The 16,939-nt window shown below is 40.2% G+C and overlaps 2 protein-coding genes across 7 annotated transcripts in view; one reads left to right on the top strand and one right to left on the bottom strand.

Annotated features, from left to right (window-relative positions):
- tmem117 (transmembrane protein 117) overlaps positions 1-6,526 on the top strand; it is a 54,080-nt gene extending 47,554 nt beyond the window's left edge. For 4 of the 6 annotated variants that reach the window (XM_028000981.1, XM_028000989.1, XM_028000972.1 and 1 more), the window contains exons 6-7: positions 1,382-1,511; positions 2,982-6,526. In XM_028000981.1, the coding sequence (XP_027856782.1) occupies positions 1,382-1,511; positions 2,982-3,643 (792 nt within the window). In that variant the 3' untranslated portion in view covers positions 3,644-6,526. The remainder of the gene's footprint in view (positions 1-1,381; positions 1,512-2,981) is intronic. The other 2 variants (XM_028000954.1, XM_028000963.1) reach the window with 1 other exon arrangement.
- A 7,861-nt stretch (positions 6,527-14,387) lies between these two features.
- Positions 14,388-16,939, bottom strand: part of nell2a (neural EGFL like 2a) — a 105,580-nt gene continuing 103,028 nt past the window's right edge. Inside the window, exon 20 of the mRNA XM_028044393.1 lies at positions 14,388-15,185. Within this exon, the coding sequence (XP_027900194.1) occupies positions 15,144-15,185 (42 nt within the window). The 3' untranslated portion in view covers positions 14,388-15,143. The remainder of the gene's footprint in view (positions 15,186-16,939) is intronic.

A 16,939-nucleotide genomic window follows, 5' to 3' on the forward strand; every position in this document is an offset into this window, starting at 1 on the left:
ATATATACATATATATATATATAATATGCGAAGAGAAAGAGAAGAAAATTTGGCATTAAAAAATTCTATTTTCACCTTTATCCTATAAGAACGTGGTTAAGATTTTAGAAACCTTTTAAGGATGCACAATACATATTTGCATTAACTTCAGTAATTATTTATCAGTAAAATTGGGCTGATATTAACAACCGATGTTTATTGTTGTCATTTGTGTAAGTGTTTCAGGGGGAGAGGGGTGGAGGGCCTTGGCTATTGGTATTTGTTTGGTGATGTGAAGACTGTCAGTTCATCCTTAGTTTGTTTTTAAACAGTATATTTAGATATCTGATTTTAATTCAACGTACTGTGTGGGACTGTACAATAAATCAATAGCAATAGACATGTGGTTAACATCGATAGATAATACGTCTTATCAGAAATTCACTGAACTACGATTATAGAACCGCACAGCATTCTGGGGGATGTAGGCACAGGAAAGACTTTAGCCTCTCAATCACTTGGCCAGCTAAGCAAGGTGCGTGGCACCAACTAACTCACTCACTCTTTGGTTACCTAGCAACAACCCGCTACTCGGCAACAACAGTTTAAGGTTTTGCCACTGTGCCTCATAATGTAGTGGAGTGAAAACTGTGTATAAAACAGAAAAGGTCATGTCATTAGTTTTTCAGATATTTAAAACAACAAAAACGTAATCAATAATTATTGGCATCGACTGATATGAAACGTTTTTATCACAATACGTTGTTCAGCCGTATGGTCCAGCCCTAGTGCTGCGTGTCCACTCCAAACAGAGGCATTTACAGTAGTCTGCTCCGCCATATTGAGCCACTCCTGGCTGCTGCCCCATCTGAAACATTCAGGGAGGGATTTCTTTCTTTTACTTGTGAATCGTGTCGGTACGAACAGTGGCAGCTCTTCTTTTGTAGTTTCCAGCTTCATACTGTGGATGGGGGGTGTGGTGCGGTGGGGGAAGTAGCTTAGTGACACCGCAGGGCATCGGCAGCTTCTAAATGTCACTTTGTTCTGCCTGCTGATGTATTTTGACATGTTGAAATCCCAGCGCACGCCGATTCACTCCACCAGCCTGTAAACACTCGGTGTGATCTCCGCGCCGCAGCGGCCGACACCTTGTTTGACCCTCAGTCGGCGTGTGAAGAGACTCCACCGAGACGTAATATCAGCTAATATGAGAGACTTTCAGTGAAGTGTGCAGCGTCCAATAACGGATGATACACGGTTGACATTTTTCACTGCTGATGTTGTCATTTGAATGCGTTTCTTTTCCTTTTCTCTTTTTTTTTCTGCCCGAGCCGCCGCATCTGGTTGAAGTTAACTGAGTTGATGGTCGATTGTGTGTGTGTGTGTTTTTTTTTTTTGACAGGACTGGGAGTTTCCTCACTTCATGGGTGACCTAGATATGAATTTACCTGGCATGTCAACAACACATGTGAAGGTCAAGCTTCCTGTCTGCAAGCGCATCTTTAAGGAGGAGTACCACATTCACATCACAGGTACATTCGGGCAGCGCTGCTGTTAAGAGGAAGAAGGTTGTGTCATTGTTCTGTGTGGAGGATCTCCAGCTTACAAAGAGGCAAAAATCATGACAGGGATACTGGAAGATATCATTTCAGTCGATGAGGAAGAAGCGCCTTTCATTTTCTCGTAACAAATTGGGAGTAAAAACGTGGCGTGGCTGCTCCAGTTTCCCTGTTCCCCTCCCCGTTGGGAAGGGTTCGTTTGTTAAAACCACAGCAGCCATTTATAATGCATGTGTAGCTGATGTGTCACGCAGGTGCCACAGACGCTTCAGCTCTGTTTTCATCATTCCTCACGTGCGCCAGTGCACTCTGCGAACGAGTACGGTTTTTCCTTTAAAACTGTGCCCCCCCCCACCTTTTTCTCCGTAGAGAGCTGAGAAAAAAAAAAAGAAGAAGAAAAAAAGCAAATGTTCCCGAGCTAATTGCTACATTTTCAAAACGCCTGGTAATTTTTGCGAGAGGTTGTTAACCCTGTTGCATTGGATAGCCATTAAGCGGGATGAAAGTGGTTGCACCACGACGTGATTGGTTTAACTAAAAGCTTATTAGCATCACATCTTTGGGGGGAAGGGAGTGGTTTCATGTATACCTGGGGAGACATGTGCCTGCTATCAGTCATCCTGAGGATATGGCTGTCTCGTGGTAATATAGCGATCTTGTAAGTAGCACCTGTAAATGGGTTTCTCTTTCTCGGCGCATGAGCTGAATGCAAAGCGAGAGGAAGTCCTGATGCGTGACGGTGAAAGTATGATGGCGTATTCCCGGACAGCAGTGGTCAGAAGTTTTACACGTGGTCGTCATTGGCGTGAGCTTAATTAGAATTTTTTAGGGGGAGGGTATCACCATACAGCAACCAACTTCAGTTACTGAAAAACCAAGCATTTGAACTCAATGTGAGTTTCATGAAGACAGTGTTAAAATTATTCATATGGGCTCAAATAAACTCAGGCTGGGATCTGGCTGAATGTTCTTGGCAGAGTTTGGAAGGTTCATTGATTTCCTGCCAGAGACCCGGCTCTAAAGCAATGTCGGTATACTTACTTACAATAGTGTTGAGCTCGAGGCCGATTCAGAGACTTAATGATAGGCTGGTTTATTCATTCCAAAACCGCTTTTGACCTTTTTGGGGTCCTTTTCCCAAATCTAACCAAGTTTCAACTGAACAGAGCAAACTGGTTAGAATGGTTGAGAAGAATTTGGGAACCAATAAGGCTCAAGTTTATTGAGAACCTAGTTTTACATCCCCATGTACATTTTTGACTCTAATTCAAATCAACTTTGTTGATTAAATTAATTCATTTACAAATTTCTCTAATTATTAGCACTTATCTAGATAATTTCACCCTGAAAAATTACTTTTCTAATTTATTATTGGACAACAACCCCAACACTTCCCAACCTTAACCCTAACCCTTAACCATGTGCCTCTCTCTCTCTCCTAAGGTAAGTGGTTCAACTATGGTATCATCTTCCTTGTGCTTATATTGGACTTAAACATGTGGAAGAACCAGATTTTCTACAAGCCCTACGAGTACGGTCAGTACGTTGGGCCAGGAGAAAAGATCTACACGGTGGAAGAGCCAGAAACGCTCAGAGACTTCAACCACAGCACGCTCACCTACGAGTGGCGCTCCACCAACATCAACCCGAGCACCAACAAGACGTACGTGGAGCGGGACATGTTCCTCCACAGCCGTTACATCGGGGCCAGCTTGGACATCAAGTGCCTGGCCTTCATCCCGAGCCTGGCGGCGTTTGTCCTCTTCGGCTTCTTCGTCTGGCTGTTTGGACGCTTTCAGGAGAGCGAGACGTTCACAGAAAACCAAGACAAGGCGTACGAGAGGATAAAGAGGAAATCGCCTTCGGAGTACAGCAAGGAGATGGGAGCGACCCCGGAGGACACGCACCTGACCATGAGCGATAGCCTGAAGCGGTCGGGAACGCCGATGCTCCTGTCGGTGGATGGGCCGCACTTCGGAGCAACGCCTTCTACGAACTCAACCATATCGATGGACACCCAGGAGACGCACCCGAGCATTGTGATAGACAACGCGGCGCAAGACGAGCCCGTTGTGTCGTTTGACGTCCGCAGACTCTCACCGTGAACGCATAAACTTTCTGACTGCGCCAAAGCAGAAAGAATTTACCGAGACTTCAGATTGTTACAGGTTTTCTTACTTGCTAAACTTTATCACACACACCCACACACACACCCACACACACCCCAACGTTACATAAGCAAAGCTGTGTGACGTTCATTGGGGTTTTATGTGATAGACCAATAAAACATAGCGTAAAGATGAGGACTAAAACAGGGTTTTAAGAATCTTTTTCAAACAATCATTTGGGAATTGTTGCCTGCATTTGCATTTAGCCCCTCTGCGTCAATATTTTATATAAAATTCTTTTTCCTTTTCATTATAACTTGAGCCTAATCAGATAATACGGAGAGTGTCTGTGAACATCAACTTTCACGTCTTACCACTGATTCTCAATTGGATTTAAGCTTAGACTTTGACTAGGTCGCTATGACACATGAATATGCTTTGATCCGAACCATTCAGATTTAGACCAGCCTGTATGGTTTGGGTTGTTATGTAGCATTTTGTACGTGGTCCAAAAATGGAGTTTTGATCTTAAATGATCAGAATAGCTTCTTCTTTCACATTTGCTTAGTCTCCTGCTGTAAACAAAACTCTTTATTACTTTATTTCAACAGTGAAATGAACTCTCTCCAGAATTTACGACTAATTCCATCGTATCATCACTCTCACTTGACCTTTGAACCTCTCCTGGCTGCTTCTCTCCTTACTAGACCTGTCCTGTTTAGGTGGACATTTCTAGGTAATTTGTGGCATAATTTTGGTCTTACTGATGGTAGTTGTTTATTAATTAACTCTAGCTGATTTTTTTATTGTATCAGAATAAAGGGGCTGAATATAAATGCAAAAACTTTTATTTGCAAAAAAAAAAAAAAATCCTAAGTTTTTCCCTTAATAGTTATACTTTACTTTGTTTTGGTCTTCATATAAAATCCAATTAGGATACATACAAATTTGTGTAAAAATGTAAAAATATATATATATATACAAGTCAAAGAATGCTTCTGCTAGGCAGTATGCAGAGTACATGTGCTTCGGTAAGTGACATTAAGAGAGCAGGTTCTGTTCTGTTTTGATATATTTTTCTAAGATATCCTCTGAAAAAGCCTCCATATTGGCACCGGTTCTGATGCAACTAGCCTAATATGAAGCAGATCTTTTTAAAACAGACGGCAAACCTTTAATTGACACGGTGCTGGCTTGGATTTTCATAATTTACCTTAGTCATGGTTAAACTAATGGGTGCCTATATCTGAGGAGTGTTTCTGCTTCTGTAATTCAGAGCCGGAGCAGTATTACAGCTACAATCGTGCCTTGATATTTCATATGTTTATATACTAACAGCCTACTGCTACGGAAGATGTCCTAATTATGGTCGGCTTGACTGATCCCTGCTGTATATCCTCATATCAAACCAACAATTGTTACCTCATTTGGTCCTCAGCTTGTGCCGTTTTTAATCTATTCTCTTATGTTGCTTTTAATCCGTTTCAAAACGTATGTCTCTTGTTGAAATGGCGCGATTATCAGCATCAATCTACGTTGATGACCTTTTCATATCCCCTCACTCGATATTAGGCTCGAAGAAAATAAATGCAATCAGCAGAGATGAAATAGCAAAGCAACAAGCCGCTCAATGATTGCAAATGCGGCTCCTGCTCCTTTCTCTGAATATCAACCGAGTCGGGAGGTTGGTTTTGCCCTTGGCATAAACATGCTATTGAAGTGGAGGGGTATCTCTCTTTTTTTTTTTTTCTTCTTCTTCTTCTTCTTCTTTCTTTAAAGCTCAGGGCTTCTTTATGTCTAAATAATCTTTGAAGGTTTTGGAAGCAGGTTTTTGCAGGTATATATTTTTTGAATATTATTCAGTTGGCACATCATTCTGCTGCTCTGAACTCATTCTGTAGCCACAGTATTTATCTTCACAGTCGCTTTAAAGGAGTCTTTTTCAGAATTTTCATCTCCTACATTATTTCTTTGTAATGTAGATCTGTGGGAGTTGGTCCAAAAATGTGCCCTTAGACATTTTTTTTCTTTAAAGTGCAAATATGAATTAAATTATTAATGAGTTACAGATATATATATATATTTTTTGCATGTGTGTTAAAACATTTCAGCAAGTACTTTGAGACCAAAGATTCCAGATAATCCGCTGTTTTAACCCTGCGAGAGATGTACTTGATTCTCTTGGAAAGAAAAGGCCAAATACACACAATGGCTTAAAGCCCTGCTTAAAATGTGTTTAATCAAGCAAACAAACAAACAAAAAAGTAATAAAAACTTGTGTTTTTGCTAAACAGACCCAAATAATAAAAAAAGAACAGCCAATGATTTAGTTTTATTAGATAAATAGTGGTTTAAAACCATTACGTTAACTGAAGGTATTCATTTAGTACATCCAGTTAGATGATGTTTAACGTTACACGTGCTTCATTTCTGTTTGTAATAAGATGTTTTTTTGTTTTTTTTTTAAACTGAAAGGTTATTACACAGAGTACTGACAGTATATACTGGTGAGGCGCTCCATACTGGAGTTCATTACATTGGATGTTTAATTGAGCTCATTGTGTGTCTGTGGATGCTCGTTCTTGACAGAGGCCATTCTATGAAGAGGTCAGTTTATTTAGCATAATTGCTTGATTCTGCAATTCCTTTTTTTTTTTTTTTTACATTAGAAGCCACAAATCACATTGTAGCATTGAACTAAAAAAAAGGCGAAAATGGGGGGAAAGTGCTGGGGGGGGGGAACCCTGGACTTTTCAGATGTTCTTACTTAATTTGTTGCTTTCTTTGTGTTTTGCTTCAATAACTGGACCTTTCCTTGCTTTTGCTGTGCTGTATTTCTGTCCAATCCTGTGCTGCCAATAAATCAACCGTTTTCTGTTTTGTGGTTTTTTTTTGTTGTTTTTTTTTTTACATACTCTATTTTCCCTACTGGTTTCATTTTTCTTCCATTTGGGATTCCAGGAAGGTTTCAACTCTTGTTAAGTAATTTCCAGCAAATGGGGTTGGGGGAGACAACCGTTCTGGTTTACATTTTCTCTATACGCTCGACTAATAGTTGCCAAGCAACAGCACAGGTCAAGCTCCTTGCAGCTGCTGACCCAATTAATGTGGGCGACACCAGAAATTATGGCGCTATCTCTTTACAAGGACACTTGAATATGTAACCTGTATACACAACACCCTCCTCAGATTAAAACGAGTCCTCCTCGAGGCCCGTTTGATTTATGCCGGCAGGAAACAATTTCAGTCTGTTGCGTGTTTTGTTCCCCCGGTGAGGTTTGTTTATGAGCACGCTCTGTGTGCAAATGAGTTAGCGACTTGATCAGAAGCGATGGAAACCGAATTCCCTGCAGACCTTCCTGATTTCTGATGTCAAGATGAGGAACGTCCAACTGGTGCTACGAGAAGAATGTGGAGTCAAGAGCCAATTAGTGGATTGAAAGTTAAAAAAAAAAAAGAAAAAAGTTACAGTATTGTGGATTAGTTCATATTTGCAGTCTGTCTGCTTAAAATGGACAGATTAGACTTATTTATGGATTTCTGCCATGTTAGAACTTTTTAAGTATGAAAAATGCTATTTTTTGTAACATTTAAATTTTGGCACCCTTACATGGCTACATGTTATGTTTTTTAATATACACTAAGGTAGGTCGAGATTCATAATAAACCAACACCAAAATATAGCATCTCAAATTTATCTAGCTGATAGAAAAGCAAGTCAGTGTCAAAATATATAAAACTTAGTTCATTTGACCCATTATAACACTTTAATTTCATTTTTCTGTCATTGCTTTATGATCCCTGTTTCTCCCTGCCTTATTCCAGTGCTTTTGAAAGTGGGGGCCTCCAACATTATCAATTGAATTTATCAAGCTGCATTATTCCTCAAGGTAGCATAGCAAGCATGAAATGAGCAAGCAAGAAAAAGACAGGAGTCGTCCAGTCACCCTGCTGGGTTTGTGATTAATAAAATCTTAACTCATTTTCTTATTGCATGAGGTGATTGTGGGGGAAATAAAATTGATCAGGTACTATATTATGACATGGGCATCAATCAAATTGATAAAAATCATAGTCATATTACCTGATAGCATTTTCCACCATAGAACAAATGAACAACTACAACCAGAAGGTACGAGGCAGCACTTACGCTAAACGAAAGTAATAATTATTGAATAGTGAATAAAAGTGAGAAGAAAAGAAACATTCTAAAAGCTTAATGTTTCTTTACGCATTTCGTGTGTCGGTTGGTAAAGGAGATCTCCAGCCAAGAAGCCGATGTTTGAAAACGTTTGGGAGGTTTTCTACTGCTCTCACCGGATGGACTCAACAATTTCAGTTTCAAAAGGTTCCTTTTTCAAAACAGCTAAAAATCTTTCATCGTATCCTTCCAGTGATTTATAGTCCCTTTTAATGTATTCCTCAGTTTACAAGGAATATAAATGTGGCTTTCTGGATAAAACATCATTGATTTCAGGTGTTTGAAATCCGGCACCTTCTTAGAAGTTGCAGTGTCTTCGTAGCTTTCAGGCTGACAAAAGAACAGCATGAAGGGAGCTTCTTGAAATGAGTTGTCATGGTTAAGCAGCTGCATCCGAACCTTACGTCACCGAGCAATGCAACGCAACAACTGCAGTGGATTCAGTTGTGGCTGACCAAACCCAGTCTGACGAGTCTTTGGTTTGGTTTGCATGACTGCGTTGTGCAAAGTTTGCATTGTGTTTTTCCTCAGAAGTCGGGTTTAAGTGAAAGAGGCTCTTAACAAAGACTGTTTGAACAATGTCGTGTTTCCGACTGTGTGTGCACCGGCTTGGAGTTGACCCAGTCCCGCTCCAACTCTACTCAGAACAAAAACAAGAGCATTAATGAGATAACCTGGTTTGGAGCAACTTTACTGGTCTGCACAGAGCCTCCTGACATCAGCATCATAGGTCACCTTTGGAATGAATTGGAGCGGACTGAGAGGCAGGCCATTTTGTCCAACGTCAGCGTCTGACCTCACAAATGCTCTCCTGGGAGAATGGTCAGATACTCCCATAAACACACTCATAAACCTTACACACACTTCCCAAGAGGAGTGTGTGTAAGGCGTAAAGTGTGCGTCAACACCATATAAAACCTTAAAATCGGATGTCATTAAAGATGATCGTGAAAGACAAGTTACCCAACACTTTTGGCAATATGATGTATTTTTGTCCAGAAATACACATTACTGTAGAATCGTGGGAAGTTATATTGTTGAAACGAAAGGAACACTGAAGTTGAGTATGTTAAAAACTCATCTTCATAAAACAATAATTCACAAAATTAAAAATAAGTTCATATATGATCAAAAACTGTTATATGTATTTGGTTTAAATATTGTAAATACTGTAATACTGGAAATTATTTTTCCTAAAGGTTATGACAAAAATAATTTTAGACCGATTCAAGCCTACTCGAAAATAAGAACAGACTTTTAATATAAAAAAAACCAACAAGCATCTGTTTCAACTTGCATTAAAGTGCAAATAGTAGTTACTCTTGGCATAAATGAGGTTTTGTTTGTTGATAAATCACAAGTCAAAGTTGTACACTTCTACATTCAAACAGAATGTTTGAATGTTTGAAACAAACTTTCAGGTTTAAGCTCCGTTCCTTTCAGCCATCGGTCTGCGTTTCCTCTGAAGCGAAGCTACGCAACCGACTCAAACCTGTCTGTCTCACGCCTCACTTTGAATGATCTCTAATAAGAACTGCAGCCAGATGGTGTTTTCAGAATACCTGGGGGCTGGGGGGGGGGAGACAACAAAACAAACACAAAAAAAACCAACTGTGGTGTGAAAACAGGCAGGTGTATGAACACCTGAGGTCTTACCAGTGGTCTTTGTTTGCTTTGGGAAATAAATCTCGCTGCCAGAACAAATTAGTTGTTTGAGTGAGGCCTTCACCGAGCCAAATGGCTGAGAATTATGATATTGGTTTAAGTTTTTTTTTGTTTTTTGTTTATCTGCTCCTTGTTTGGCGGACCAGGCAGTAATTTAGAGCACATAAGAAGTTAGAGATTTGGGAATGTTTGCCGTGACTCATCTGTCTACTGAATGTGGTTGTAATTGTGTTGCTAACATAAATTGTTAATGTTATTTTCAGATTGGATTCCAAAATTCAAGCCTAATTAAAAGTTGTTGTGGGGTTTTTTTATTCTATTGTGTTTTTTTTTTTACCCTTACTCACAGTTGAGCTCACTGATCCGGTGAAAGACTGGAGACGACTTTGGCTTAACAAAAGAAAACCGTGCTGTTGTTTCACCTACGGTTATATATAAACCGGGAAAAATCCCCGAAGGAAATGCTCCTGAGCTACAGATCAGCTGGAATCTCCTCCGCTGTCTCTGAGCTCTTCTCCAATTAGATCAGTGCATCATGTCCTGGCATGGCCCATCACTCTGCGCTGACAGCTCTGTGACTCTCAGAGACAATGTGAAATTTATCAGTGCAGTCAGTCCCAGCCAGCTTGTACGTCCCCTGGACCCCCACACCCACACACCTTTAGCCATCATGAGATGGTGTCTGTCTGTCCCTGGTGGTCACAGGGGAAACTGAATTCATCACCGGTTCCTTCTGCAGGTGTCTGATGCCTCACAGAGGAACGCGTGGCTCAGATAAATCTTCCAAAAAGCCACTCTGAGGACCGGATCCCCCGGCCACGGGTTTGCCATGATGTTTTGCTGTGAAAGAAGCGGAGCAGGTTACGCTCTAATTGTTCCTCGGTGAGACTAAATGTAGAGCTGCCTAATGTAACGGCTCACTGCTAAAAAACAAACAAACAAAAAAGCATTTCTTCAATGAAATTGGAGATAAATCAAGGAGAAATGCAGGGCACCCCCCCCCCCCCAAAAAAAAACAAAAAAAAAACTCATACGTTGGTGTAAAGCTGGTCTATTAATCATTATCAGCAGAGCCCCCCATAGGGTGCATGGGAGTTCACCCAACAGGTTTACATGTGTGTTCAAAACCTCAACTATCAAATCCATTAATCAACATCAATGGAGTTAAAAGAAGAATACGTTTTTTTATATTGGCAGAGATGATTTGGCAAGTTTGTGATGGCTGCACCGCACGTATTCAGCTCTGCTCTCCAAAACACAAATGCATTTTCCTTACAACTGTGACATCATTTAAGGAAGAAATAAAGAGGTAGAGAAAATTGACCAATTCCTAAACTTTTTCGTGCCAAGTTTAGATCCAAAAAGAGATATACACTCATAAAACTGATAGGAAAACCCCCACAAAACAATATATCGGTGGTCAGTACTGTTGTAATTATACCACTGCTTAGTTAAAGTTGAGTGAACATTGGCATAAGAGACGGGTTGTTGCATGTGGGGTATAAAAATGTTACTGATAATTTCTTTTAAAAAAACGTTTAAAATAAGTTTTGCTCAATAAAACTTGGTCATGAAAGCAGTTCAGCATGCCGCACAGTCGGTGCTTTTGTGGTTTACGTTAAGAGACTGGAGGCTATTGTTGAGGTTGCTAACACAGGCCTGAAGGTACAAGGCGCCATGTAAACCCTGTCAAGTGAAGACTGTACTGCTTGAAAGGTTTGGAAAACCAATGATATGGATTAGGATTATTGTGTAAGGAGAAGAAGAGTAAATCTAAATGCAGCAATGTTAACATCTCTGTAACGTCCATTCTGTGTCCAGACTTTAAATTAATTAACGTTGCTGTCTTTTAAGACTTGGACACTTTGCTTAGGCAGTAGTGGCACGTTATTGAAAAAAGGAGTACCACGAATGACGTCTTTTAAAATCAATTTCTGTTTTACGCTAATGTAGTGAGACATCTCATTTACCTTCTGCCTTCTTCCACTGCACTTCTTCTGCGTCAAACAAAAAGGAATTTCCTGGCAAAACTGCATTTGTATTCTATTCTTTCAAATGGCAAAGATATATATATCATGATAAGTTCACTTTCATCTCCCAAAACCAAGCCAAACCAATGGCTGTCAGTATGGTACAGGTATATACTTGCTGTTTCTCCCATTTTCAGGCTAACATGTCTGTACAGTCAGTCAACCATATGCTGTAAAAGAAAAACAAAATCCAGACTCCACCTATAAATGGTAAACGCTTTCATCTCTGAACGTCTGGTCATCTTTTCGCAGCACTCGACATCGACGAAACGCAAAAGATGAACACTAAAAAAAATAATTGCATGATGCAGTTCTCGTTTTGACTGCAAAAATAACACTTCCACCCTCGACAAAGCGGTGAGTTTTTGAAAGCCACTGCCTCACCAGCCAAAATCATATTTATATGTATGGTCATTAAATGTGAATATAGGACAGGCGCTGCAGTGGACTCCCTGTTGGGTCCCCTACATCTGTTGTGGAAGGGGCGATTCAGCTCTGCCATGGAAAATTGGACATTTAGGAGCCAGCTGGAGGAGCGGTCTGCTCTTCTGCTCCGCTAGCACTCAGGTGCCCACTGGCCTGTTGCCACCACCAGCTAGAAGCTGCTGGACCAAAGCAGGCAGGCCGCCTCTGTGGGCACTGCCTGTGTCCTCTGTCCAAAGATCCAACTCTGATGAGCTCAGAGTCGTAATAACTGAGAAAAACAGTTTTTAGGCCAGGATCAGGAAAAAAACAAATCACATGATAGGAGAGCGTGTTGGAATATAAATGGGTCTTTTTATGAGAGTTTATTTCAGGGATAAGAAGCCAACTCCGGGATGAATTCATTCTCGGTGGGCGTGTGTGAACGAAGATCTTTGCTAACTTCGACAACCCACCCGAAAATAGTTTTTGATTTAAGCTCTTTGTAGCTTTGAGGCTGTGCTTAAAGTTCGCTTCTGATGGTGCGAGTCAGAATATTTGCACAAAAAAAGCTGCTAAAATATTTCCTCATCCCAAATCCTGAGATATTAATGTTAGGACAAAGGTTGAGCAGTTTTAGCTAAACATCAGGTTGAAAACTTTGACCCAGTTTGTAGAAAAGAGACAAGAAGGAGCCTAATCGTTCCACCAATGTGAACTACAGCTTTATCAGGCTTCAGGATGACGTAAGAAATTATAGAATGATTCTGTTACATAATGCCAATGGGTTTTGTTATTTGGCTTTGGTAAATACTAGAGAATGGATTTGTTCACTTAAAGCAAAACTAGCTTCCTTTCTGCTAATAAGTTAGCTAGCTGAGGCTAAACAGAGGCTAACTAACACTTTCACCAGACAGTTCAATCAAAGTAGTCTATACATTGTTTTAGATTGAGTACATTTTTCCAGGTGAAACTGTCAATAAAGTATTAGCATTGCCACCGCTTTCTAACAAGTGAATAAAGCCTGCACAGTTCCATTCAGTTAGTCACAGAGGCTTTAAATGTTGCTACTCCTGGGTTGTGCAAACATGTCTGCTCATTTAACACAGTGCAGAGGAGAATTAGCGTTGTAGCTGTGCCAAAAGCTGCCAGATGTGAGGTCAACAGCTGCTCGCTCTGAACAGGTTTCTGTTTTTCCCAGATTCGCGCCTCATTTTTATGAGAAGGATTAATTCAGCATTTTGGGGAAAATGCTCATTAAGGCTTTAGGAGTCCAGGTTTAATCGACACTGCGTGGAGACTCGGGCAACCAGAAAAAAAGCACTGCAAAGCACAAACACCATTACTGTGACTTGATACTATCATATGCTGATTAAAATGTCATTGAAAATGTATGCTGTGTCAAAGTTGGTCTCCTTTCTTTGCTATGCTAAAGAATAAAAAAAAAACAAGCAATATTTTTTTGCCAGCTTGAGGCTTCATGTTCCATCGATCAAGTCTGTCACACTCAGGCTAAATGTAATCTAGGTATGGTTGAAAGTGCCGTGCATATAGTTGTATCTATTAAGGTCTAAATTTAGCTACATAAAAGTGTTTATCAAATTAGCTCACCAGGCCAGTTTTGCAGCGTTGTTTATTATGCCCTGAACCACGGTGTCAAACTTGAGGCCTGGGGGCCGAATCTGGCCTGCCACTTCTTCTTATGTGGCCCTTTGATATCTTATCTTACCAGACAGCAACTATTATGTACAAGGCAAATAAGAGATAACTACCAGAAAATTTAAGAGGGGAATATAAATTTAAAACCTTATCCATGTGAACAACCAGGAAAGGTTTCTGTGTATCTATTTCTGGTGTATGAAACAGTCTAAATGAGGACCTCAAACAGAGCCCAAATACCAGACAGTTTAAGAATAATTTAGAAAAATATGTTGTTAGGAACATATAACGGATAAGCCTGCCTACCCCTAACTGAAATGGTGATAATAGCAAAGCAAAAGTATTTTTATTACAAAATAAAATTTAAAAAAACTGTCAGGCAGGTCATCTGCATCATGGTGCAGCGAACCAAAACGAATAATCTTCTGGTTTTCTTGGAGAAGAATTGACAGATGCACATTTGTGCGCAGCTATTCTCCAACATATTTAATCACTCTGTAATTGTAAAGATAGGGAAACTAGTTTGCATGAAAAACTGTTCTGAGCAAAAGTCTTTTTATATCATTTCGTTTCAATAATTAAACATTCACATTAGGAGGAGATTCTTCATGGAATATAACAGAGAATGATAAAGTGTGGCTCTAGAGCAGAAAGAAAGGCGCTGGGACAATGACCTGAGGACGTATTGAATATCAGAAATACTATAATATTAACAAGTGCTCTGTTTTGCACGCAATAAAAAGTAATGACACACACACATACACAGAAGTCAAACCCAGAACTTAAATGGAAATGGAAATACTTTATTTCACCATAACACTGTAACAAGCTTGAAAAAATAAAATACAAAAAAAAAAGATCAAATCAAACAAAATGCTACAGAGCACCACATCATACAGACAACTGTTAAAAGTGGCAACAGAACCTTATGCTAATGGTTTTCACTCTATCTAAGGTATCATTTTCATAATCATTGTTATTATAGAAATCAGCAAAAATGTCCGGACATCAAGCACAGTCATGCCAGTAATAAGTAATATCTTACAGATTCATGTAGCGATGCTTTGGAGTGGGTAATCTGCGACGCTCAAAAGGGTTCGCTTTGGGCAGGCGCGACACGGGTCAGAGGGAACCTGTAGTCCGTCGTCTGTTTGGCATTTGGTATAAAGGATCTGAGGATACAGGTGCGGGTCACAGACTGTTCGCAGGTTGCTTTTAAACACCTAACGTGCACAAAGTACCAGATGGGTGGAGGTGATGTATGCAGCGTACAATAAAAGCCTTAAACTGGAAAAAAAAAAAAGATAAACTTAGAGGAGACAAAACCTGAATGTCAAAGATGTACAATTATCTGTGACCTGAATTGTAACCTCCAATCATCTGGCTCAGCAGGTCAAAACCAAGCCGAACAGTGCAAACACTATTTGACCCAAGCCCCGTGAAGAGAACGGTGAGGAGACACAGGGGGCCGTGTTACTTTTTTTTCTCTTTTCTTTGTACATGGAGAACTCTGTACAGGTGCCTTCAGATCTGCCAGGGACTAAAGGCACATCGGGTCCACTGAGCAACAGATGTGTCCGTTCTGCAAATGAGAGAAAAGAGGGAAAAGGGAGGGTCACAGTCACACTTGAACCCTACAGGCAAAGTCTTTTTGAGACGCAGCAGCTGCTAATTTCCCATGATGCAAAAGCTGACATTTGGAGCTTCTCGGCTTGTCATTTTCACCACCAGCCGAACTCGGGGAATTTTATAGCCGGAATTTAAATGTGAAAGCCCACCGGGTTCACGGATCGCCATCATCATGACCGAAACAAAACTGCATGTCAGTTCAAAGCTACGTGCAAGAAAAAAAAAAAAGGAGACTGTCAGTTGGGTGTAAAGCTCTTCTTGTGAAATACTGCCACATTCCTTTTGTTTCCGATAAGAAGCTCACTGTCGGCTAAGTAGAAGGAATGAGTGGATTAGCTTTAAAGCTACGGCAAACCGTTTACATCCACGTTACAATATCACCTGTTCAGCCTAACAACACAGAGAGCAGCTTGATTTACTGTTCAAATGTTATTTTGCCGCAGTTTCTCATAAAATGCTACAACTACTACTCGGAGTATTGAATTGTGTAAAGACGTCTGCTCACTTAACGCAGCGCAGAGGAGGATTGGCGCCGCGGCTGAGCCAGTGGCTACAGAAGAGAGGTCAACAGCCGTTCTTTTTGAATAGGTTTCTGTTTTTCCAAAAAAAATAAAATAAAATAAAATTGAATGCCTCTTTTTCAGGTAAAGGTTTTGTTTAGTATTTTAGAAAAGGGCTCATTGAGGCTTCAGGAGTTCTGACTGAAAGTATATGATCATGTTAAATTTGACACCGACGCTAAGAAAAAAACAGGATATTTGGTTTTTGCAATGCATTTGTAAGGCACAGGGTTGTTTCTAATAAAGTGCAGACAGATATAAACTGTGGCAGCATGACGATATGTTCACCATCTTTAATTAGGGCGAAACCAACAGGCAATTCAGAAATAATGTTAAAAAATAGCAAAGGAGTGAATAGGGCAGCGCTCAGCAGAAATGTTAATGTTGTTTATGAAAATATGTCACACCCTGTTCAAGTCCTGTGTTTCTAGTTATTTTGCATCATATTTTCTTTGATGATTAAGTAAAGACAGCAATCAGGGTAGATCGCTGAAGGTTCTGGCTAGTTTCTACTCTACCTGGCAGCTTGAGCTCATTGATTGTCATGTTTACTCATTTTCTTATTAGTCACATCAGACGATGATTCTTTTACTACTGAACAGAGGAGTGCGCTAGTCATTTCGCCACTTAACCATTTAATAAAAGATGGAGCCGTCTGCTTGTGAGCGTTTCTGTTGTATTGCATCCACAGTAGAACGACATATTTTAAGTGCGGACTTTGAACCAATTGAAATACCTGCCAACAACGCCATCCTGACTGGACAGAGTTGCAACAACTTTTCTGTGGACGTAGTCACCAGGTCACCAAAAGGCTGGTAGTGAGACAGTTTTAGGCAAAATAATGGCGAACTAAAAGAATTGCACAAAACGTCATGCAGAAACATAAAGACAGAACCCTACATAACCCATGTAGACAGTTTATCATTTAAAGTGAGTTTTACTTTAAATGTAGTTCACAAAATATCGCCATTGCTTCTTCCAAGTCGGCTATGTTCGTTTCCTCTGAACTCACGTTTGGTCCCTAGAGGTTTTTTGCGATAGTTCTCGTGTGAAATCTGAAAAATCGGAACCAAACCCCAAAACGTCAGACAATTTTAAACTCTTGCCATGTGAACCAGGCGCTACAGTGTATCAAAATTCATCTAAT

This window comes from Xiphophorus couchianus, chromosome 2 (genome assembly GCF_001444195.1).
Source record: "Xiphophorus couchianus chromosome 2, X_couchianus-1.0, whole genome shotgun sequence".
In the NCBI taxonomy this organism is placed as follows: domain Eukaryota; kingdom Metazoa; phylum Chordata; class Actinopteri; order Cyprinodontiformes; family Poeciliidae; genus Xiphophorus; species Xiphophorus couchianus.